The 23,201-nt window shown below is 40.5% G+C and overlaps 1 protein-coding gene across 1 annotated transcript; it reads left to right on the forward strand.

Annotated features, from left to right (window-relative positions):
* The first annotated feature begins 1,561 nt into the window (after nucleotides 1-1,561).
* On the forward strand, nucleotides 1,562-16,197 carry dnmt3ba (DNA (cytosine-5-)-methyltransferase 3 beta, duplicate a). Its single transcript, XM_069659651.1, has 25 exons — nucleotides 1,562-1,570; nucleotides 3,134-3,268; nucleotides 3,758-3,903; nucleotides 4,376-4,559; nucleotides 4,654-6,368; nucleotides 6,458-6,587; nucleotides 7,049-7,104; nucleotides 7,508-7,651; nucleotides 8,209-8,277; nucleotides 8,365-8,514; nucleotides 8,604-8,711; nucleotides 10,330-10,459; nucleotides 10,666-10,791; nucleotides 10,896-10,940; nucleotides 11,024-11,103; nucleotides 11,255-11,367; nucleotides 11,543-11,726; nucleotides 12,113-12,197; nucleotides 12,783-12,928; nucleotides 13,099-13,189; nucleotides 13,325-13,473; nucleotides 13,576-13,661; nucleotides 13,751-13,820; nucleotides 14,141-14,259; nucleotides 15,955-16,197. The coding sequence occupies exons 2-25, from the start codon at nucleotides 3,145-3,147 to the stop codon at nucleotides 16,094-16,096; spliced, it is 4,392 nt and encodes a 1,463-aa protein (XP_069515752.1). The 5' UTR covers nucleotides 1,562-1,570; nucleotides 3,134-3,144; the 3' UTR covers nucleotides 16,097-16,197.
* Nucleotides 16,198-23,201: the final 7,004 nt, after the last annotated feature.

Below are 23,201 nucleotides of genomic sequence, written 5' to 3' on the forward strand. Positions count from 1 at the left end.
CTACTTCACTCATTTTTCGTCTCTGTTGGTAGAGAAATTAAACCAAGGCTGAACAAAACCTGGCTACACAAAATATGAATTTTCAGCTTTTATACTGTTATTTCCCAACAAGACCAACTGTGAAAAGTCTTCAAATTAAGATGTATATTGTATTGTATATAGCTAGTGGCAGAATGTATTCCTATTCAGATCTCATACCCCCATAGCTCAACTGGTAAATTTCTGTTACTATTATGTCTGTTAGCTGCCATTTTGGTGCTAGTATTACGCCTTTAAATGTTACTCCAAATACCATGCTACTACCCAATAATACCCGGACTATTTGTTATTGTTGAGACCGTTCGTTTTGACAAAAGAGGAGAGATCCTTTACAATTGAGGCCCCGGCATCATTTCGTATTTCTCCGTGGTTCAAGTGGTGTAATGGCGACACTCATATCAAGACTACACAAAATGGCCAAGATAGCCGCACCATATTGTCTGCACTTTGTGTCTTTGTATCAATCGTTTATTATTGACAGTTGTCACGAAAGGTTATATGATACAGCCGTGTTGATCGGTCAATGCTAAAAAAAAAAAAACCCACAACAACAATTAACGTTGAAGCCGCGATGTAACATGATGCAGGTAGGTTGCAGGACGAAGGCCTGTAACGGAACAAAATGCCACTATGGCGATACAGCGGCCATTACGGGCTGAACATGAGACGTTACAGTCGCGGGATTCGACAATTAATCGTTTATTATTATTTATTATTTATTTTATTATTACTTATTTCCAATTGACATTTATGTCGATAGTTACCATATAAACAATTATCGCGTTCAACCGAAACACAGTGCGAGCAACTTTTCGCTCGAAGTTGAGGTTAGCTTTTACCAGGCATAGTTCGATTAACGTTTCTAACGTTCCCCTGACGTACTAAAATAAAGGTAGGCGGCTATAGATTTCCCCCCATATATTAATAATACCAATATACGCCAATACCACTGACCAATATATTAATATCAGTGATGTATTGGACGATTCACTTCTATGTTTAGTAAAGTAGTAACGTGAACGTTTTCGGGAGGAAAACGCCGAACCCTGAAGTAGGTTATACTAACAAGCTAGCTAACCAGCTTACATGTCGACCAACTGAAAATCTTGACATGGAGAATTTGGCCTGCGATGCAGGGCGCGTGCTAATCGTCAGGGATGTGTTAACTATGGAAGTTTTGCCGTTACAGTGCACATTATTCGTTTAAAGAAATACACTGAGATTTGACGGCGTAGCCAAATTTAACGGCCGAGATATATTTTCCGGCTAGGCATGTTTAATTTGTCCTTGATACTATCATTATTTGGGAAGTTGGTTGATCCTTCTCGGTTCATACAGAAACGTGTTGGGGTTTCGTAATACCGACACAATTCAATAGCCAGCAGCTCTACTACGGGACAGCCCCCAGTATCGTTCCTCCAATGGATCCTTCCCGTACAACGCGGACGTCACAAGGGCCGGTTTGCCTATGTGCTGTAGGACGAAGCCAAGAGTCAGGAGGATCGTCTGGATCTATAAGGGAACCACCGAGGTAAGTTACTTACTGTTTTCTATAGACAAAAACACCCGATTGTGTTTTTAACAAGACGTCCTCCTATCAAAACAGTGTGCGGATGTTACGCACAGGGTCATGTTGTAACAGGTTTTATTGTCTTGGTTTGTTGTTAATTCAACCCTCTGCTATCTAACAACACAAAGACCGGTGGGCTCGTGCAAACACACGGCGATATCAGCAGATGTGCTGTAGAGCCGGGGAGGTTTTGACGTCCAGATAATGAATGTAGTTCACTTAGATTAGTTTCTTTTTGCTGGTTGTTGTAACAACGCGTGTATGCATAGACAATAAGCTGTTGTTACACTTAATCAAAAGGCTGTTGGAGTGAATCTCTATTTGCTACTTGCTGTAACGTTACATTTAAACATAGAATCGCTGCTCTCATATGAAACCAGGCTGTAGCTAATACTCCATGCACGTTATGCGAAACCTTTGAAAGAAACCCGGACCATAGACATGAACCCGCCGGTCGGCGTTGAAGGAACTCTACTAATTCTGACGCTTTCTATTTGATTTAATCCCGTGGGTAAAGTGACAGGAACTCGTGTTAAAGCTCACGTTTCTTGTTGGTACAAAGTGGAGTTGTGCACTGGGACGTTCGCGGCAAAAAATGGACAACGCGAGATTTCATTACCACTTTCTATACATTGAGGAGGAAGGGGGAGGAGACAGTAGCGGCAGCGTGGCTCAAGTGGCCTCATCTATAGCAAATGTGCTAATGTACACATAAGCAGAAACTGGTCTGATATAAGAAAAAAGACGCAATTGCAAAGATCATATGAATGACAGCCTGTATCCTTTATCCTCCACTGTCAGACAATAGAGGATTAGAAACCAGCCCCATGCCCAGCCTGATCCACCACCCCCACCCATACAAGTCAGTCATGGCTTTGGCAGTACTGACAGCCATGTTTTGTTGGAAAGAAATTTGGGGGACGAAAATTGAGTATGAATCACAGAAAAACTAAGCTGTCAGTATTAGAGTGTGGTGGCATTGGCTCACAGGATACATGCATGCTATTATATAAATGATATGATATCACATATAACACTAGCAGTAAACAAATAATAGAGCTAATAAATTAAATATTCTCCCTTACATCACTGAATGAACAACATATAAATGCAATACAAAGCAATGCATTAAACACTCAAAGATATCCAGAAAATATTAATAAATAGAATAAGGAGATTATGTTCAAAATTACGTTTTTTACAGTCGTTACTTTGTTCTGCATAACTTAGTTCTGAGACTAAACAAACTCAACAAGCTAGTGAGGAAGGCATGCTCTGTGGTTGGGCTTGAACTGGACACTGTGGCTGAGAGGAGGATGAGGGACAAAATTAAAGCCATCTTGGACAACCCCTCTCAACCTGTCACAGTTGTATATACCTTGTATTTATTTTTATATATATATATATATATACACATATATATATATATATCCCTCGTGTAACACCCGAGTTTCCCCCCTGGGGATCAATAAAGGATTATCGTATTTTATCATATTGTAAAAATGTTATTGTTTTCATTTCTAGAGAGCGGCAAGATGACAAGCACAGCCGTTGTAACACCAGAGTCCGTCCATGATAAATCCAGTCGCTCTTACGTGTTGAACTGGGTCAACAACCTGCTGAAGACAGACTTCAAAGATGTGCGGCATATGGGTTCAGGTGATTCATCAGTTTGACTAGAACTAATTAAATTTATGTACATGCCTTGTTTTGCCATAATTACATCAAACAACAATATAAACGCAATGAATACAAGTGTTTCCACTGCTGCACATCTGTGTGTTACCATGCTGACTTATGGAGGTGTAGTCCAACGGAAATTCCTGTGATGTTTCCCTCTGTCATTACCTCTGTATTTAACTTGTCCCTGTCAATACTTCGGTAACTCTTCTCCAAGTCTCTTCGCTTCCACTTGTCTCTTTAAACTTTAAGTTTTTATCAGCATAATTTAAGTTAAGTTCCTGCAGATTTACTTCTGCTGCTTCTTGTCTGAGGTTGTTCATTAGCAAATGAGCCGGTGACTTTTATTGTATCAGTCTTAACTTCTGCAAAAAAACAGAGCAGGCAGCCACAGTGAGCTGTTGGATGAGGAGCAGTGTCATGCTATGGAACTAAACTATCTCTAAATGTGTGTGTGCGATCCTACAGGTGCCTCTCATTGTCAGATCATGGACTTGGTTATTCCTGGATCTGTTGACCTGACCAAGGTGAAGTTTAATGCACGAGTTGAGGATGATTGTAAACACAACTTCGCTCTCCTCCAGGAGGCATTCAGCAAGAACAGCATCATAAAGGTATGTGCTCATTTTTCCCTAGAAGGTATCATTACATTTTTTTTGTTTAAGAAGTTAGTTTCCAAATCATCCATTGTAAGAGGAAGTCTTACTGAGGATAAGGATAGAGAGCATGGAGCAGTGTTTTTTTCTCTTTTATGAATGAATCAAACACAGTAGAATGTGTTAAGTAATCTTCAGAGGACATAGCCAGGCTAGCCGTTTCACTCTGTTTACAACTTGCTCTCTGTTACTGAATGTTTAGTGTTCAAATATGAAAGAGGTATCAAACTACTCCTCTACAGTCAATGAATAGTTGACACCGAAAACTGAGAAATGTACTGAATTGAATGACTGACTGCAGAAGTTGTAACTTGATTAACGATGTATATCCCTTGATGGTTCAAAGATTTCTTTCACGGAATACTTAATCCTTGTTGTTCAACGAAAAAGTAACTAATTTCTACATATTGTCTTTTTTGTCCTTTTTAAGACCATCCCAGTCATTGAGCTCATAAAAGGGGATTTTAGAGGCAGTTTTGACGTCCTCAAGTGGTTCAAAGCTTTCTACACGGCAAATGTGAAAAATGAAGAGTATGACCCTGTGAAAGCCCGAAACAGCCAAGATATCCGCCCTATCCTTGAAGATACCATCATATATCCCAAACCACGTAAATGTAAGTTATCGTTTTCTCTCTCTGTGATATTAAGTTTTTATATCAGCTCATTCAAAATGAGTTTGTTGTAATGTTTTTTTTCTTTCTTTGACAGTTAAATCTCAAATGAGAGCAGACGCTGAGATGAACGGCACAGCGGCGAGAAAGAAGTTTCCTTACTCTGAAGAGTGGAAGGATATTTTTGATTGGGCTGACCAGAGTAGGTATGGAGAGGACTTTACATATTGCCGCATCTGTGATAAGAACCTGGCCACATTTTATGCAGGCCTTGGTGAACTCAAGCGACACGTGGAAACAAGAAAACACAGTAAAAGAGCTGCAGCTTCCAAGAGTGTCGGCCGGCAACACCAGCGCTCTGAAACGCTGCCCATCAGCGACACAGCTGTACGATTTATTCACAAACAGTGTTACACTGGCTCTGCTGAAGGTGAACAGGTGTCTAAACGTTTTGCACGCTTCAAACTGGGGCCGCAGTACCCCAAAGATATTGCATCTGTTTGCCAGCACACGCCTTACTGTGTATACATTTATGGAGGAGTCACACTGGGAAAGGATGACATCGTCTCTGTGGTCCTTGTCGGGTTTTTTGATGTCGAAGCCTCGAGACACTGCATCCGATTTCTGGAAGCTCTTGAGTCAGTGGGTGGTGAGGAAGATCAAACAGCAGCAGGAGTGGTGGAGACCTTGAAGAAATTCGGGTTACCCACTGATAATCTCATGGCTGTTTATTCTAATGGTAACGGTGTAGCCTCAGAGCAGATCTGCTCACAGCTCAGGGAACTCAACTCCAACATTGTAGCTTTAGAAGGGCTGTACACCATCGCTGATGCTGCCTGCAATGCAGGGGTTAAGGAGCTCTCAAATCAGGTTCAAGAGTTGATGGCAGATATTCATGCTCACCACTCCTCCTGCACTACGAAGAATGAGAACCTCAAGGCTCTTTTTGACTCAGAAATCACTGCGGACAGTCCATCATTTCATCTCAACACCAGCTGCCTTACCCTTTGCCTGTTAGTCACAAAAATGTTGGAAATATGGACAGATCTTGTATTATACTTTGAGTCTTGTGACAAGAACGATGACAAAGCCAAGATAATCTGCACCCAGCTGCAGGATCCCAAACTCAGGGCAACATTTATGTTTCTGGGCCAGGGCTTGAAGCCTCTGCACAGTTTCCAGAAGCATCTGCAGACAAATGAGGAGGCTGCCAGAGCTGACATGCTGCTCATCCTAGAGGAGGCCAGCAGCCTGTTGGGGACCTACACCTCCTACTTCCTTAATCCTGAAGCTGCTGCTCGCTTCCTCAAAGAACACGATCCGCAAATCCTGAAGAAGAAGAAATTCCACCTGTCGGGCCCTGATCTCAGTCTGGGGGGCAAAGCCGTGGAAGACTTCCTGAATGAGTCTGAGGCTGCGGATGCACTCCGGCTGCTAACAGAGGAGGTGTTGTCCTTCTACATCACGCTGACAGGTTGCATTGCAGAGGAGTTGCCTCTAAGTGAGGGGGTGCTGAGGAGCATGGCACAGCTGCTGAACCCCCAGAGCAGGCAGAAAGTGACAGGGAAAGCTGTAGAGGAACTTGGGACCAAGCTTGGAATCTGCATCACGTCTGAGGAGGTCAAGCAGCTCACGAGTGAATTCCTTAAGTATCAGCGGGCTGAGGACGGAGAGGAGGAAGTGGCATCACTAGAGAAACATTGGGCCAGCGTGCTGAAAGACACTAAGCCGACCTCCATCTTCAGGAAGCTAGTTTTGACCCTGTTGTCTTTCCCCTTTCCTCCACTCGAGGCTCAGCAGGTTTTTACTCAGGTAAGCAAATGATGGAGCACCCATCAACATGTTTGTCTGTGTTTGTGATTACATTTTCATATATTTAAATCCATCTTTGCATGTGTCAGGCCCTGGACGGTGAAGGTTCTGCACTGTTCTCTGAGAGCAGAGCCTTAACAGAGAGCGAAGGGGACAACATGTCTGACAGCACTCTCTCTGACACTCCCAGCAACAAGGACTCCCCGGGTTACAATGAAGGTGAGATGAAACATTATTCAATTAATAAATTGAGCAAGTAACGACCTTTCATGGGATGAGGAATTTGGTTTATGTAAAATATGTTAAACAGAACTGTATGAGTTAATGCTACACGTTTTTTACACTTCTATGTTGTTTCACAGACCAAAACGGCCACTTTATGACAGTGAGACCATGTGAAGTCCGCCTCGTAAAGATAAATGGTAAGAAAAACCTTCAATCTCTTTTCATTTCATTTGCATAATGTGAGATATTTAAAGGAAATGACCTCGCCTGTGATTTTAAAATTTTACTCCTTTTCAAAATGTAAATCTTTCTGTAGCTTCTTTGCCAAGACAAGTAAAATATATAAGAAATATTTAGTAATGAGCATCATGTCTGGGGTCTCCAGTTTATACAGTAATCATATCTGTGATCCAAACATTAAAACATAATAAAATACTTTGTGTTTCTGTCCAAAGAGTTGAGGAATGAACATGACGGTATTCTTGGAGAGGATGGCATCTATTGGAAAGAGGTAACAGACTTTATTCTCCGGGTGTCTTTTGCTTCTCAAACTACTACGTCTACGGGGGAAAGAAGCCATTCAATTAAAAAAACAACAACTTGGTTCTGACCTGAATCTTAAACATAAAAGTAATGCATCTTATTTAATGATAATCTCTTTCGATCAGAAACTAGAACACAGCAAAGTTTCATTTGCTGCTTCTCAATTGGCTACTTATTCTAATTTTCCACCTCTCTCAATTTAATCTACCGTACTACTTTTCATTCCCTAACAATCTTTTGCACTTCCTCTCCCTTTTTTCATTTTTAATGGCAGTTCCCCCCTTTAGGAATGTGTGTGTGTGTGTTGTAGTCTGCATTTGCATGTGCATGACGTTTGATTTTTGGTGTAATGGGAGTGTGTTGTCTCTCAGGGGACCATTAGGGGAGGTTTTGGCTGGGAAAGCAGCTTGCGCCAGAAGCCACAGGCCCGTACAGTGTTTCAGGCTGGTGCTAGCAACTGGTCCAAACCCGTTAACCCTGATAAGAGTCCGGAGTCCAAAGATGAGGTGGTAGGTATACTCATGTATACTACCAGAATACCCCTGGGCCATGACAGGACCTCAGAACAATAAAAACGTAATGCTGCAACATGTGAGCTTAACACATGAAAATATGGACACCTGAGTCAGCTCACCTCTAACACTCCATTTCAGATTCATCATTCGCATTGTTCACATGCTGCAAAATCAGACAGAAAATAAAGCAAAGAAATAACTCAGCCCAAGCTTTCTGCTGGGTCCATCTTTTAAATTCAATAAAGATAATTTAGCTCAAACCCACAGTGGAGAAGATGTTTTCTTCCAGTTTGATGACCCATTATGTCAGTAAATGATGCAGCCCTGAACAAAATGAATGTGGGTCAAATCTAAACAATAATAAAGGCCCCCTGCGTGTAATTCTCTCCTCCATGTCACCTCAAATTTAATCCAAACAATGATGATGATTAAGTCCTACATCTAAAAACACTGAATAACAAATTAAGTTCTGGTCATGGTTTTTCTATGAGAAACACACAGGTCCATATCTAAATTACTTTTCACTGAAACATCTTAATGTTGAAAATGTTGTTCACTTTCAGACTGAAGAGGTGTCACCGTCTAGTAAACCAACACCAAGAGGTCGCCGGAAACAGGCCTACCAGGTAATACAACATTTACAGGAAGTGTGCTGATCAAACATGTCATAGAAAATATCTGTTAGATTTAATGTGCTTGTTGGTTTTCTGCAGGATGGTAAAGGGTTTCCTGTAGGAGAGCTGCTGTGGGGGAAAGTGAAGGGGTTTTCCTGGTGGCCTGGGATGGTGATGCCTTGGAAAACCAAGTCATCTCCCCCCGGTATGCGGCGGGTGGAGTGGTTCGGAGACGGGATGTTCTCAGAGGTTAGTAGAGCAGGATATGTGCTCAAGCTGTAGAACCACTTCCCATGTACTTAACTGTGTGTTTACATTGTTGTCGCTTTCTGTTGCAGATCTACACAGAGGGTCTAATGCCATTCAGTTACTTCACTAAGTGCTTCTGTAAAAACTCCTTTGCCAGCTTGCCCATCTACAAAGAAGCAGTCTTCCAGATCATTGAGGTAAGAGACCGGGGGTCTCATTTATAAAAGAGTGTGTAGAATCCAGACTCAAACTGTGCTTATGGAGAAAACCAGGAAATGGCGTGTGTCAAAAGTAATTACAATTTATGAAACCGTGCGCACGCACTCCTGCACGCAATGTTCCCTCTCTGAATCACAATCCACTTGGAAATGTGCGCATGTGAATGTGCCTCTTATTCTGCCCTCTATGCAAAGCACCTCGTGGCTGCAAATGCTTACAGATGAGCCGGCTGAACACAGGAGGTTGTATACGGTGAAGCACAGAAAAAACTGAGAGGAAGACAAAGGATGAACTAACTGCCTGATTTAGATCGAAGTGCTTGTGACTGAGGTGGAGTTCATAAAGCACATATAGTTTGTAGGACACAACGGGGGGGTCGCAGACAGAAAAAAAATCAGCGAGTGACAACAAGTGTTGCATTCACAGTCCTCCAGCAGTGCCAGTGTATCTATCAGCAGTGTCCCCGCAGTATTTACAGAAGCCACACTGATGACTTCACATTAAGTCAGAATGTAATCAGTGATCATCCAGCTTGGGGAATAATATTTTTTAGAAGTTTGATTTTGAGTTCTATTTCTAGACTTTGCTCATTTACAAGATCCATATGTGCAGGTAGTGAAGGCAGTGTGTGAAGTACGGCAGAGTCTCCAGTGCGCTTTGTGTTAATTCAGTCACTATCATTATTAAAACTATAAATCATACTTACTGATATATTTACAGTATTAGAAGATGTAAATAAAAACTATCGACACTGTTCTACCATTCGTCTTCGGATTTCTACATCCTACGCGACAGGAAGCTGAGACGGCGCTGATCAAATATAAAGCAGACGTTTATTTAATATTTGATTTTATCTTCTGAATTAGAAAGTTTCTTTCACTGCTGTTATGAATGTTTATGGTTACATGGATCGCTCAAAAACGTTTGATGCTTTGAAATTAAATGTGTGAAAGGCGTCAATTTATAACCTGGCTTTAATTTTACCACCTCACCATCTGGGGGCCAATCCCCCCCTGCGTGCGCTACGATTAGAAATGAAACCCCTGTACTGTTGCAGAAATGAAAACATGTCCACTTCTGTTTCTTAAGATTGATTTTCATACCTGTGCAGAGTCTCTTCTTACACACCAACGTTACTTTGTAGTGTGTTACACATTGTCATACCAAACTTAGCTGTTGGGAAATACAGCTGGATGACCTTTATGACCAGGGTCTGAAATTAAGTTACTCCTCACCTGAAACTGTGGCAGGTCACAGAACCTGAGCCTGTCAGTATTTTTGTCCACCACTTCTGACGTTTAGCTTTATCAGCTTTCTCAGGCAAATGAACACTGTGAACAAATAAGTGGAAAATTGACAACAACAACTATTTGGCTGAAATTAGAAGGTTAAATGAGTAGGACCAAATAGTTGGTTAGCTTTCTCCTACTTTTCAAACAGCTAAATGACCCGTTGGCCCTCTTCACTGGAACAATCGTCCAACCAATTTGTCTTTTTCTAGAAATCTGGGACATTTCCTGCATCGTTAGCTCAGGCTGATTACTCAGACACTGTTGTAGTTCCAACTTAGAACCATGAAATGTTTGCAACCTGCAGGTGGCGGGTGAGCGGTGTGGGAAGTCTTTTGCTGCTGCAGAAGGAAACAAAGAGAAAGAGATGAAGCTGATGCTGGAGTGGGCTTTTGAAGGATTTCTGCCTACAGGACCTGACGGATACGCACCTCCTGGTAAGAGCACACTCCTTATTAACTGTTGACCAGAGACAGCTTCATAGGGGAGAGTTACTAAGACTAGAAGCAGGTGGTAAACATCTCTGTCTGGGTCTTTAAGCAATTTGATTCGACATCGGTTTCTTTTATGTGTCTAAATATGCTTTAAAAAACTTATTCTCTAATGAAACTTCTCTTTATTCCATTGTTCCCCGGTATTCAAGATTCTGCTCCACGTAATGGACATCGAGACAGTTCTGACAGCACCCTGTCTGACTACCAGCCTCCAGCTAAAAGGAAATATGTTTGCAAAAATAAGGCTAACTCATTCGCCATCTCCTACGACAGAGGTACATATTATTTTGTCCTGATTTAGTCCACGAGCATGACAACACATTTTTTTTTTATATTTGTCATCATGATTGTTTCCAAATGTTTATATTTCACCTCACAGAATCAATTCCAGAAAAGGTCAAAGGGAAGGGCAAAACAATTGAAGGTAAGTTTAGTGGGACTTGGTGTTCTTTAAAAACTTTGATAATGACGTTGAATTGAACTTAAGTTGTTGGTTTGTTATTTCAGATGTTTGTTTGTCTTGTGGATCCTTTGAGATTGAGGTGCAGCACCCGTTGTTTGAAGGTGGTCTTTGTCTAAGATGCAAGGTAATCTTATAACCCGAGGATCTATCTCTTTCTACTTTATGTCGTCTGCTTTGCTCCATTCCAGCCCAGTCTGTGAATGTCTAACACCCATCTGAACACAGCTGCTTTTAACACCCGTAATGCTGCAAAACCACCTTGTTACTGTCTGCAGGAGAACTTCACAGAGACGCTGTATCGATACGATGAAGACGGCTACCAGTCGTATTGCACCGTGTGCTGCGCTGGATCAGAGGTCATTCTGTGTGGCAACTCCAGCTGCTGCAGGTAAACACTGCACAGAGCAGAACAATACATGGATGTTGATTATTTACCACTCTTAACTTATTTAAGACTTTCTAATATTTTGAAGCTTAAAGCACAAAAATAAAAAGTCTTAAAATCTGAGTTTGAACACCTGAACCGAGCTGACATTCACACGAGCGCTCTCCGTCTCTCCCAGATGTTTCTGCAAAGACTGCCTGGAAATCCTGGTGGGCCCAGGAACCTTTGACAAGATGAAAGACATTGATCCCTGGAGCTGCTACTTTTGCAAGCCATCACAGTGCGACGGGAACCTCAAACTTAGGCCAGACTGGAGCGTGAAGGTTCAAGACTTGTTTGTCAACAACAGCGCCATGGAGTTTGTAAGTACTACACTTTACGCTCAGTGCTTATTTGTATTTCTCGTCATGTTTATATCATATGTAGATCAGAGTCAAGTCTGAAGCAAGCTTACACATGACTAAATTACGGCTGCAGCACCAGAAACAGTGGGTTTGTTGGATACACAATACAAGATCCAGTGCTGTCCAGTACAACAATAATGTAACCACATTACCAGTACATCAAGACACAGTTTGATGTGAAGGTCAAAAGTCTTCAACTCTGGACTCTTTGAGAAATCTTAACTCGTAGAGACAAAACAAAACTCCATCTGATGCGACAGGGTGCAAGTACAAAACAACTGTCTTATAATGAATGTGTTGTTATATAACAGGTTGATGCTGAACTCTTTGTTTCTTTATCACAGGAGCCTCACAGAGTTTACCCCTCCATCTCTGCTGATCTGCGCAGACCACTCAGGGTGCTCTCTCTTTTTGACGGCATTGCAACAGGTTGGTTTATTAATCATGGAGGCAAACTCGGATCCACACTACACTGGTGCTGGGCATGTAGCCAGCAGTTAGCGATAAACGACTTCCTTTTTCGCCTGCTGCATTGTTAACTACTTTTAAAATGCTCGTTCGTTGAACGGAGGTCGGATCGATCATTTCTGATGCATTCAAGGAAGTTGGGAAATCTAAATGCTGAACAGCTTTCGTGACACAACGTCAAGGGGAATTAATCTCAAGTTGAATTTTGGATCTAGAACAGATTGTTAGCCGTTAGCATGCAGATGTCTGTTTATAGAGATTATTAAGAAGCTAAATCGTTGTCAGATGAAGCTGATTGGAGCCGGCATGTCACTACAGCGCATTATACGATACGTGGTCAATATTACTCGGTCTACAAGCATACTATAAATGGAAACCACTGGAAACACTTGCCATTCCCACGTCCCTGTCTACAGAGATAGAAACTGTAATGTTTTATTTGCACATCCGACTGACAAGGAGCAGTGTTATTAGAATTAACACGTAATGAAGTTTAGATTGTGTCCATCTCATTAGTAACCTGCTTTTACTGTGTCATCATGGCAGGATACCTGGTTCTCAAAGACCTCGGCTTAAAGCTCGAGCGCTACATCGCATCAGAGATTTGCGACGATTCTATCGCTGTGGGGATGATCAAGCACGAGGGAAAGATCGAATATGTCAACGATGTTCGTAACATCACCAGGAAACACGTGAGTACAAGCTGGAGTAACATCATTATGAAAGGCTTTAATGAGTTTACACTACACCAACACTGAAAACAAATATGCAGGCTGCAGTCGTTCAGTTTGTGTTGTTATTTTTCACTAATTTGTGTCACTCCAAAGAGAATGTAAAACAATATAAAAATGTTGTGTTGCAGCTGGCTGAATGGGGTCCGTTTGATCTTCTGATTGGAGGCAGTCCGTGTAACGACTTGTCGATTGTCAACCCGCTCCGAAAAGGATTATTTGGTAAGCAGCTTCAAACTTGAAAGGCGTTTTGAACGTTTGCATGCTGACCACTTAAGTCACAGCTGGTTCAGCGTCCTCTACACACTTAAGCTCTCGTTTAATGAATCACTCGGTTTCCCTCCGTTTGTCCTGCAGAGGGCACTGGAAGGCTCTTTTTTGAGTTCTACCGCATTCTGACGCTGCTGAAGCCGAAGGAGGGCGACGACCGGCCGTTCTTCTGGTTGTTTGAGAACGTGGTTTTCATGAGCGGCAAAGACAAGACGGATATCTGCCGGTTCCTTGAGGTGATTATATGTGATAACCAGTGAAAGTATCCTCTCAGCTTGGTGGTAATGTACATCCTGCGTTTAGTTTTATTGCTCATTATTTGCATACTTCCTTTTCAGTGTAATCCAATTCTTATCGATGCAGTGAAAGTCAGTCCTGCTCACAGAGCGCGATACTTCTGGGGAAACCTCCCTGGCATGAACAGGTATGCTTACACCATATTCCTTTCTTCATGCACGTTCTCACAAGAGAAGAGAAAAGTTCAGGTTACATGCTTGCTGTGTTTCTCTTTAGGCCTCTTGCAACATCTCTGGATGACAAAGTGAAGCTCCAGGATTGTTTGGAAGTCGGACGCGAGGCAAAGGTAAAGGCATTTAGTTTCCTGTGTTCAAGATAACCTCTGTTGATCTTTATTGTTGTTGACAAAGAATTATTTTTAAAAACTACTGGAAGACACTGAATATTTGTGCTAGAATGATATCATCAAATCATTTTATAAGTGCTTGTTTTCCATCACACTTCTATACTTTGGCAGTTATGACCTTGAAAAGGGTTTTCAGCTGTGTTCCTTCTCGTATCAAATAGCTTTTAAAAAGTCCCAAGCTCTGTGTATCCTGCAGAAACACAACTCTCAAAGATTATTTCTTAAAAGTTTCACTTCTGATTCATTTTGTCTTCCTGCAGTTTGACAAAGTCCGCACCATCACAACAAAGTCTAACTCCATAAGGCAGGGCAAGACAGGGCCGCTGCCCGTCAACATGAACGGCAAAGAAGACTACCTGTGGTGCACGGAAATGGAACAGTAAGTAACATTAGTAACATTCAAGCTCCAATCTTAAGTGTCAGTAAGTTTGAAGAAAGAAATGTGGGAACATTTTATTCACAGTGACGGCAACTTTGCTCATTGTTCCAAATAGCTTGGAACAAGAAAAACTGACTGAATGTCGCCTAACTGTGAAGCCTTATCAGCCACATATATAAAAATTAGCATCTTTTGTTAAGAAGATTTTGGCCTTATTGATAGGACCGCTGAAGAGAGACAGGAAATATTGGGAGAAGAGAGTGAGGAATTACATGCAGCAAAGGGCCAAGCACAGGAGTCAAACCTACGGTCGCTGCATCGACGGCTTATAGCTGTAAATTCTTGTAGAGGTTTCTACCAGGCGTTGCTCTGGTCACATTAGCATGTAAAAGGGTATATGAGTGAGTCATAGTAACTTATTTCTTATTTAACTTCAGTTATACCGAGAGATAGACCGATATGGTTTTTTCAGGGCCGATACCGATACCGATTATTAGTAGTCAAGGAGGCCGATAACCGATATTTGGAGCCGATATTCATTTCCGGTAAAAGTGAAAATATTGGCGTCAACATTTTGAATAATACAAACTCCAACACTTAACTTTGTTTAAATGCCTTTAAGCATATGTTTATTAAACAAACAAACAAAAAGCGCAGGGAGTTCCCAGGGTCAGCAGCATCTCTTATAAAGTTCACTGAAAATTTTAATAAATAAATAAATAACTTCCTGAAGTTTTATTAAGTAAATAAAACAAAGTTAAATAAAATTTGCAAAGAAATGAACTTTTCCTCCTCTCCGCCGTGTGTGTGAGCACTGTGGGTACTGTCAGTGCTGTGGTTGGGGACAATGCTGGAGACAGAGTAGTGACTGCAGACAGTGAGGCGCGGCTGCATCAGAGCCAAAATAACCCAGTTTTAAATTGATATCTTATCGGCCGTCGGATTAAAAAAAAAAAAAAGGCCGATGCCAATATTTGTCAAAATGCCGAATATCGGCGCCGATAATCGGTCTATCCCTAGTTATACCCATTTCCCACCAAAATTATCGCAGTGACGCTGTTTTTTCAGACCAACGAAGACCCGCTTATAAATGCCGATTGTCTCTTTTTCCACTGTCAGTGGTATACTCCTTTCTGTCTGTTGTCTGCTACGTCACCATCTGACGTCAGAAATGCGCCGGAAACCTGTCGACTTATGTCTTCTTCCCCTCTGATCAAAACAAGCTGTCTCACATCGCTGTCCTGCCAGTGTTGCTGCATATTGCACAAAACAAAAAACAAATTTGCCTTTATTTGTTTTTCTTCTGTATTTACGCGACAGCGGGCAGAACTTCAGTGCATACATAGCATCATGCCGGAAAGGGGGCGGAGATTAGTGTGTTGACCCAGATTTTTTGTTCCCATTGACGATCAGAGCCGAGGCGATAATTACCCGGGACTACTGCAGAGTCATTTGACCCGGGTCTGAATGGCGATTTTAACCTTTCCCACTAAACAGAAAAGCCGGATGTTAGTGGGTTTTTTTGACCAGTGAGAAAGCGGCTTTAGTGTTATGTCAGTAATTTCATTGTAAATATTGTTGCTGTTCTGAAAAAGGTTTTATGTAAAAAATGAATGCTTATCATGATCTAAATATTTCAGATTTTTACATAAAAAAACAAAAGGCTTATCAGATTTCCGTTTGTTTGACTCTCAGGATCTTTGGCTTCCCCAAACATTACACGGACGTGAACAACATGGGTCGGAATCAAAGGCAGAAAGTCCTGGGTCGCTCCTGGAGCGTCCCCGTGATTCGTCACCTCTTCGCTCCGCTGAAGGATTATTATGAATGTGAATAACGACTGTGAACCAACCCTCCGCTCTCTCGTTGGAGCTGCAGCCACAAACCGACTGCCTTATCCTGCCCTGCTTTGCTAGGTAGCTTTTCTCTAAACCACTCGACTTAACTTTGACTTTTTTTACTCTTAACATTTCCTTTTGTAAAACTGTGAGTCAACCATGATCCAAAATCAACAGCAGGCAGCGACACTGTTCTTTTGTTTTTAGGTTCTTAGATAAACGATGGTGCTGTGATAAAAACAATAATGTTGCTTGGAAAATGGGCCTGAACCAGGAAGCAAGGACGATGGTTACCCAGCTGTCTTTGGGCTTAACTCAGGTTTTCCAGTTTCACAAAGCTGGTTAACTTTTTATAGATTACTAACCTGCATCAGTTTACAATGAAATAATAACATAGATCAGTAAAGTTAATTTCTCTACCATGGTAATCATGATCAGAACAGAAACGTGAGATTAAGACTTTTAATAGTTACCATATTAACAGCCAAATGTCAGGTGATCATAGCTGAATATTGTTTCGAACTCACTTTTTAAAATTAGCTCAGTAAAATGTTTATGTAAAAGCTCGACTTTTTCTCGCACCCTTCAGCTAATTGTTTTGGTTTTCTGGCCCCAACATCTTCTGGTTCTCTCTCGTCACTCTTATCACGTCATGTTTGGGCTTGACAGGCAGCTGTTTTCAGGACACTGTACGCGTCCTGCTCAGCACCAAACGATACACAGTTAGCAGCTAGCCAGTTAGCATAATGAGACAGATATCTCCCCAGGAGTTGGTGGAGACCAAAAACAAAGCTAAAAAACACTAAAGTGACTATTTCAGGTTACATTGATTCATTTTACACTTAATTTGGACGTTCTGCTCTGGCAGCAATAAGGAACCGTAACTGTTTTTAAATGCATCATGCAACATGTTTTAATATCCGTGCTCTTCCTGTTTGGATAATAATATATAAACACCAGCCTCATGACCCTGTTTGTTCAGGGTCACTCAGTGAAGCCAGACGATCAAAGAGAGCCGTTGAACTTGCTTCTTGTCCAGGCCCCAGGTCTCTACCTCAACAACGATTTTACTGGTTACAAATCTGCAGTTACACTTTTTATATCCTGTATTTATTTATGAATAAGTAAAAAATGTTAACTTTGTTTCTTTCTGCATGATAGGGATTTTATATTGTTTGATTGTATAATTTTACCAGGGTCTCATCTCATCGTGTTCACTGTTAGCTGTAATTAATGTTATTGTTTTGACTTGTTATGAGCTAATTCACCAATTTGAAAATCTGCATTTGAAACACTTTTGTATCAGAATGACATCTTTCTTACTGTGGTGCACCAGCAACTTTAGTCCCACAATGACCTCACTGGTTCGGACATTTTATCTGTTTTAAAGAAAAATTATTTATACAAAACCAAAAATATTTTGTGGCTTTCAATGAGAACAAACTACGTTTTTTTTATATTTTAAACATTACTGTGACAAGTACATTACCACAAGCAGGAGACGTATGTCTTAAAGGGCCAGTTCGCCAATTTTCAACCTCAGTCTTGTGCTATTATGGGGAACTAATGCCATTATTGTAGCACTCTGTGCCTTTGGAGGACGCTATCTGCTCGCGGATAGCGAGGGAGCCAGGGAGCTCGCTAAACTACATCTCCTCAGTCTAGGACGCCCGCCTCCGATGTCATGTCTCGTTCAAAATCGCTAGGTTTGAAATGTAGACTACAGACCCCGAAGATTTTTGAGATGGTCCACTGGTATATTCCTGTAGTATTTCGGATTCTGTACCGCTCTCAGCAAAATAGTAGTACTTCACTACAGCGTCTCTCACTGGGCCGTTTGAGGGGTGCAATGCACGCTGGGTGCTGTAGGAATGTAGAACGGGCGAAACCACAAGCTGTTTGTACAACTTTCTCCACAGCTATGGCGGCAGTTTAAAATATTATTGCTTCTACTCATTACAGAGAAGCTGTAAGCACTGACAGTGGCTTTTTTCCAGGGGCAAATTGCTCCTTTAAGGGATCTGGAGCTGCAACAAGGATTAACCGACTAGTTGATCAAAAGAAAATCAATAGCTGAATGTTTGTTTTAATTCTTTTTAGACATTTGCTAATTGAAACGAGTTATTGCCTTCTTTGTCATGTATGTTAGTTAATGAAGAGTTTTTTAATTTTGGAGTATTGGTTGGAGGAAAGACGCCTTTTGAAGACGGCACTTTGAAAAATTGTGATGAGCATTTATTTTTAGACTAAATGATTAATCAAGTAATCTTAACAATAATCACAAATTGATCTTTAATCATTAGACACAGCCTTCAAAGGATAATAAAAGACATCATATTAAAGGACAAACATGTCTAACAAGACAACAGCTTCGGTAAAAGCTTGTAATTAAAACGAAGCAGTGAGCCTTGAACTTTTTATTTTTTTACTGTTCTCGGGAATGTACTGACCAAATAATTGATTAGTCAAGAATAGAATCAGTACAATCACTAATCACCAATGAAAGTAATTATTCATTGTGAATAATATGGTCAGCAGTGATCTGTTTTTGTGTGTTTGATCATGCAGCATAAATCTCTGTTTGAGTCAGTTTTTTACCTTTGTGGAGTTTGATCTTTGACAGTTTTTGTTAGTCTTTTAAAATATCATCAGTACTGTTCGGGTGTTTCTACATTACAATTGTACAATCACCTGTTTTTGTTTTATCGCTCAAATGGATCATGTTAACTGAAAGTTCAGATAGTGGTGCTGAATCATTTTTACCTCATTTATTGATTGTTTGGGATTTCTAACGGTGCTACGCTAACGGTGCTAACTTTGCATGTACAGTTCGGTTTCGGTTTTGTTTAGTTTATTTTTTGGAACCAGCTCAAAGTGTAGTGTTTTCTTGTAGGCTGTTGTTTTACTGTGTGACTGTTCTGACTGTTTAACTGTTTGTTTTAAGGAATGACTTAGTGATGCAGGGGAACAGAAGTGTGATGTATAGACCTTTACTCTGTGAAAACAACAAATGGCATGTTAGGTCGCAGTGAATAAAATTGTTCGACTCAGGCAGGTGTCGCCTGTTTTTTTATGTCTGTAATAAGTAAGTAGGTAAGTAAGTAAGTAGCCACGTAATAAGATGAATCTCTTCAGGCTGAGATAAGACCTGCTTCTGCTCACCCTGTCGTGGTTCCATTCTGCTGTAACCGCTTACTGTACATTATCCCTTACTTAAATGACCAACTGCAGCCTATCAGAATAGATTATTCATCCAGACCGTGGTATGTTCCAACTTAATTTTAAAAACATGGAGCTAATTGGAGCTGCAAAAAACACTGATGGAGCAGAATCTGTGCACCTTATTCTTCACTTATGAAAGCACATATTTTTAACCACAAGAGGTCGACATTGCTCTCCACTTTGCTGCAGTTAGACATTTGGGACTCGCTTGGAGAGAATTAGTGGCTTTGTGTTGAGCTAATGAGCCTCTGAGGACCTCAATCCTGTCACTACTGCTGCTGTTAAAGACGAATAGGTCAATATGGAGGCAACAATAGCTTTTTAATCTCACATGGGTTATGAAATATCAATGTAGCTTTGCAGAAGCACAAAATAACATCAAAACATATCAAACAGTTGGTTCAATCTGTGGATCAAGTGTCAACTATTTAGACCACATTTAAATTTATCGATATATAAAAAAATCAATAGAGCAGCTGAACGGACTACAGATAGAGGAACTACAATACTGCCGGCTGCTCTTTAAGGTAAAGAGGGGCAACATGACGCAACAGTTGCATAAATTATGTCCACTGTGCTGCTCATATTATTCCTTTTTTAGACTATAACTTGTGTGGAAGAGGTACTCAGAGCTTTAATTCAAGTAATAACAGCCATACCAAAGTGTAATAACACTCAGTTTGTCCTGCATATGGAAATGTAAATAAAAGTATTTCAGTATCGTCAGAAAATTATAGAAAAATACAGTGCAAAGTGAGCAGATGATGGCCCCTGTCAGCGTTTTATTATTCTTTACACAACCTCTCTGACCCGCCTAAGCAACTTCACCTTTTTATTAATTATAAAATTAATTTGTCATGTTGTTTAATTTTTCCTTTATAAAATAAAGATTTATTTTTAAGTTCACAGTGCATTAAAGAGCAAAAGGTCACTTGGAAAGTGATGAGTTTTCCCAGGGTTTCAGTCTCCTGTCCATCTGAGAAGGAGTGGGACTCTCGTTGGTCGGTTTAACGTCCAGTTTTTTCGCTCCAGGAACTTCCTTACCCTCTTGAACCAGTTTCATTACCTCTGCAAAGGAAAGCTGCATTGCCTCCTTCTCTGTGGATGTTTCAGCTGTCTTGTTTTCTGAATCTGAAAGCGTCCTTGTGTCCAGCTGCTTGTCCTCCTGGCAGCAGTCCACCGGTGTCAGGCGAGGAGAAGACGAGCTCCACTGTTTGTAGCTGGTCTGGTCTATCGGCTCCACAAACCTGGTGGTGACAGGAGAGCAGGAAGGATCATCTCCTTTAGTTTCATGACATTATGTTCAAATATTTTAAGTAAGAATCTAAATATAAAACCTGAACATAAGCCTATATACGAAACCCTTACATTTTTATTCAAGTATTAGTTGACCCAAAAATGTGCTGCCTCATATCAAGTGGTGAAATAAGTTTTCTGATCATTTTCTTGAGTAAGAGTAGCAATACTAGATTATCAAAACAATCCAAATAATACTTAAAGTTGATGCATTAACATGTAAGCAGTATTTTGACGTTGTAACTGGTCCTGTTGGAGCTGATTTTAACTTTGTATGCAGTTAGTTAGTTAAAATAGTTCTTGGTTACTGCTTTAGTTTGTTTATTTAGCTACTATGTTGCTGCTACACAATGGATGCACCAGTTTAACAAGAGAAAGTTGTACTTTTAAGTGTGAAACTACAGATAACAGACAATTAGCAGCTGTGGCGTGTTGACAATTCAAACACTTATGTTTGTAATATGTGTAGGTTAATTTACAGGTCCTGACAATTCAGAGCTAAATATATCTTATCTAAAATAAATAAGAAACTAAAGCTGCAAACATTTCACTTACCTGTTATAAAAAAACAGTTTCATATCCAGCACTTTGGTTTCGTCTCTGCTGCTGCTGTTTAAAGTCTTCAGTCCGTCCTGAAACCGCCGATCAGACTCGAAGTCATACGAGTCAAACCTCAAGTAAACAGACTCCATCTAAACTCGGTTTTACGTTACATTTGATCCACTAACATCTGATTTTAAATACAGATAATGGACAGAAAGAGTTCTTCCGGATTTAGCTTTTATTTGGTATCAACAAATGTCACCAAAGAAGGAAAACAGCTGACTGAAACAGCGGAGCAGCTGCTGCAGCGCCCCCTCAGGTAAGCTCCAGTACTGCATGTCCTGTGGTCCGTAGTGAAAGTACATTAACTCTAAACAATGTATAACACAAATTCGACTTTCTCTGTACTCCAGTATTTCCATTTTGTCTGACTATATACCCCAGTTCTACTCCACTATACGTGCTATATATGTACTGTGCTTTATGTACTATATGTACTTTTTACTACATCGCATTTCTGTAATACTTTTCAGTCAATTTAAATACCTTTTCTCCTTTGTGAAAGCCTTATATCTTTATTTTAAGTGCTTCTTTGTGGGTTGACAAAAAAATCTTCTACTTCTTAAAGTAAATTTAAGTAGTAGAATTGCTTCATGCAAACTTTGCTGATAATATGTTTAAAGTTTTATCAACTACAACAATAACATAAAAATCTTTAAGCTGAAAATATGGGAAATATTTAGGTTTAACTCCAAGTAATACTGTGGTTAGTGGAATTAAATAAGCTGTTGTGTGCAGTGTACTGTATGTGCCTGACACAATTATTAATTCAGGTGTTTTAAGCAATGATTTGGAGATCTCAAGTTGTCTCATGAACCTTTGAAAACGTACACTATTAGGTGCCGATATCGACAAAACTTTTAAGCTATAAACCATTATTGTTATTGTATCTAAATAGGTTTGACTGAATCATTTCTACATCATAGACTTACCTTTTATATTCCCGTGTTTACTGGAAACCGTTGAAATATGTCTCAAGTACGTGTAGCCTACATGTATGGATGGTCTTGATGAACAAAATCCAGTTTAAAAGTATTATAGCTAAATGTTTTCCCTGAACCAAAACATCTATTTGTAAATGTAAACATTAAACTTTATATTTGTTCAGTCAAAATATTAAATTAGTTTAATTTAGTTTAATTCGGCTCAAAAAGTACTTTGGATATACCTGCAGATGTACATGTTCTCAAATGTCCCCACCCCCCCAACACACACAAAGCTCATGTACAGTTTCGATCTCGTCCATTTGTTGGATTTTTATCTTTTAACTGTAAACAAACTTTGTTTTCCAGCATATCTTAATAAAGAAACATTTAACGTTTGAAGTTGTTTACTGACCTCGTTTCTGCCTGTTTTTGCCACCTTTACACTAATTTCATGAAACTGGGTTACAGTTAAATAGAGGACCCTCCACTGGGAGGTAACCCACTTTATTTTGTGTGTGTGTGTGCGTGTGCGTGTGTGTGTGTGTAACAGTAGAGGATGAACATGTGGGGCCAGCAGAAACATGACACGTGTGATTGTGTGACCCACCCGCTCGATCTGTCCTTGACCACAGCGAGGAGAGACAAAGTGTCTCCGCTCTGAGGAAATCTGAGCTCCTTTCTCACACTGCGAATCAAAACTCACAAAGTATATAACAAAAAGAGCGTGATGAATTCCTTTATCGTTGATGCTCTGGCTGCAGCGAGAGTGAAAGTCAAGACAATCTGTCTTGACAGAGAGGGAAGAAAGGGGATGATGCTCCTGACACGCGAGGAAATCTTATCTCATTAAGTACTTAGCCGTTACTTTTTCTTTTTACAGCGTGTGACGCAACAGCCAGAAACCCCGTCCTGCTGATCACTGCAGAGTGAACACGTTTCTGCAGCTCGGATCAAATCTACAGACCTCAGGGTGATGTGACTGAAACAGATCAGATTGTAGAAGTTTATTCAATAAAACACGAGGTTATTCTCTACAAAATACAACAAAGATAATATA

Source organism: Semicossyphus pulcher, unplaced genomic scaffold (genome assembly GCF_022749685.1).
Source record: "Semicossyphus pulcher isolate SPU_LCO1_2020_fin unplaced genomic scaffold, fSemPul1.0.p SCAF_13, whole genome shotgun sequence".
Taxonomy (NCBI): Eukaryota; Metazoa; Chordata; class Actinopteri; order Labriformes; family Labridae; genus Semicossyphus; species Semicossyphus pulcher.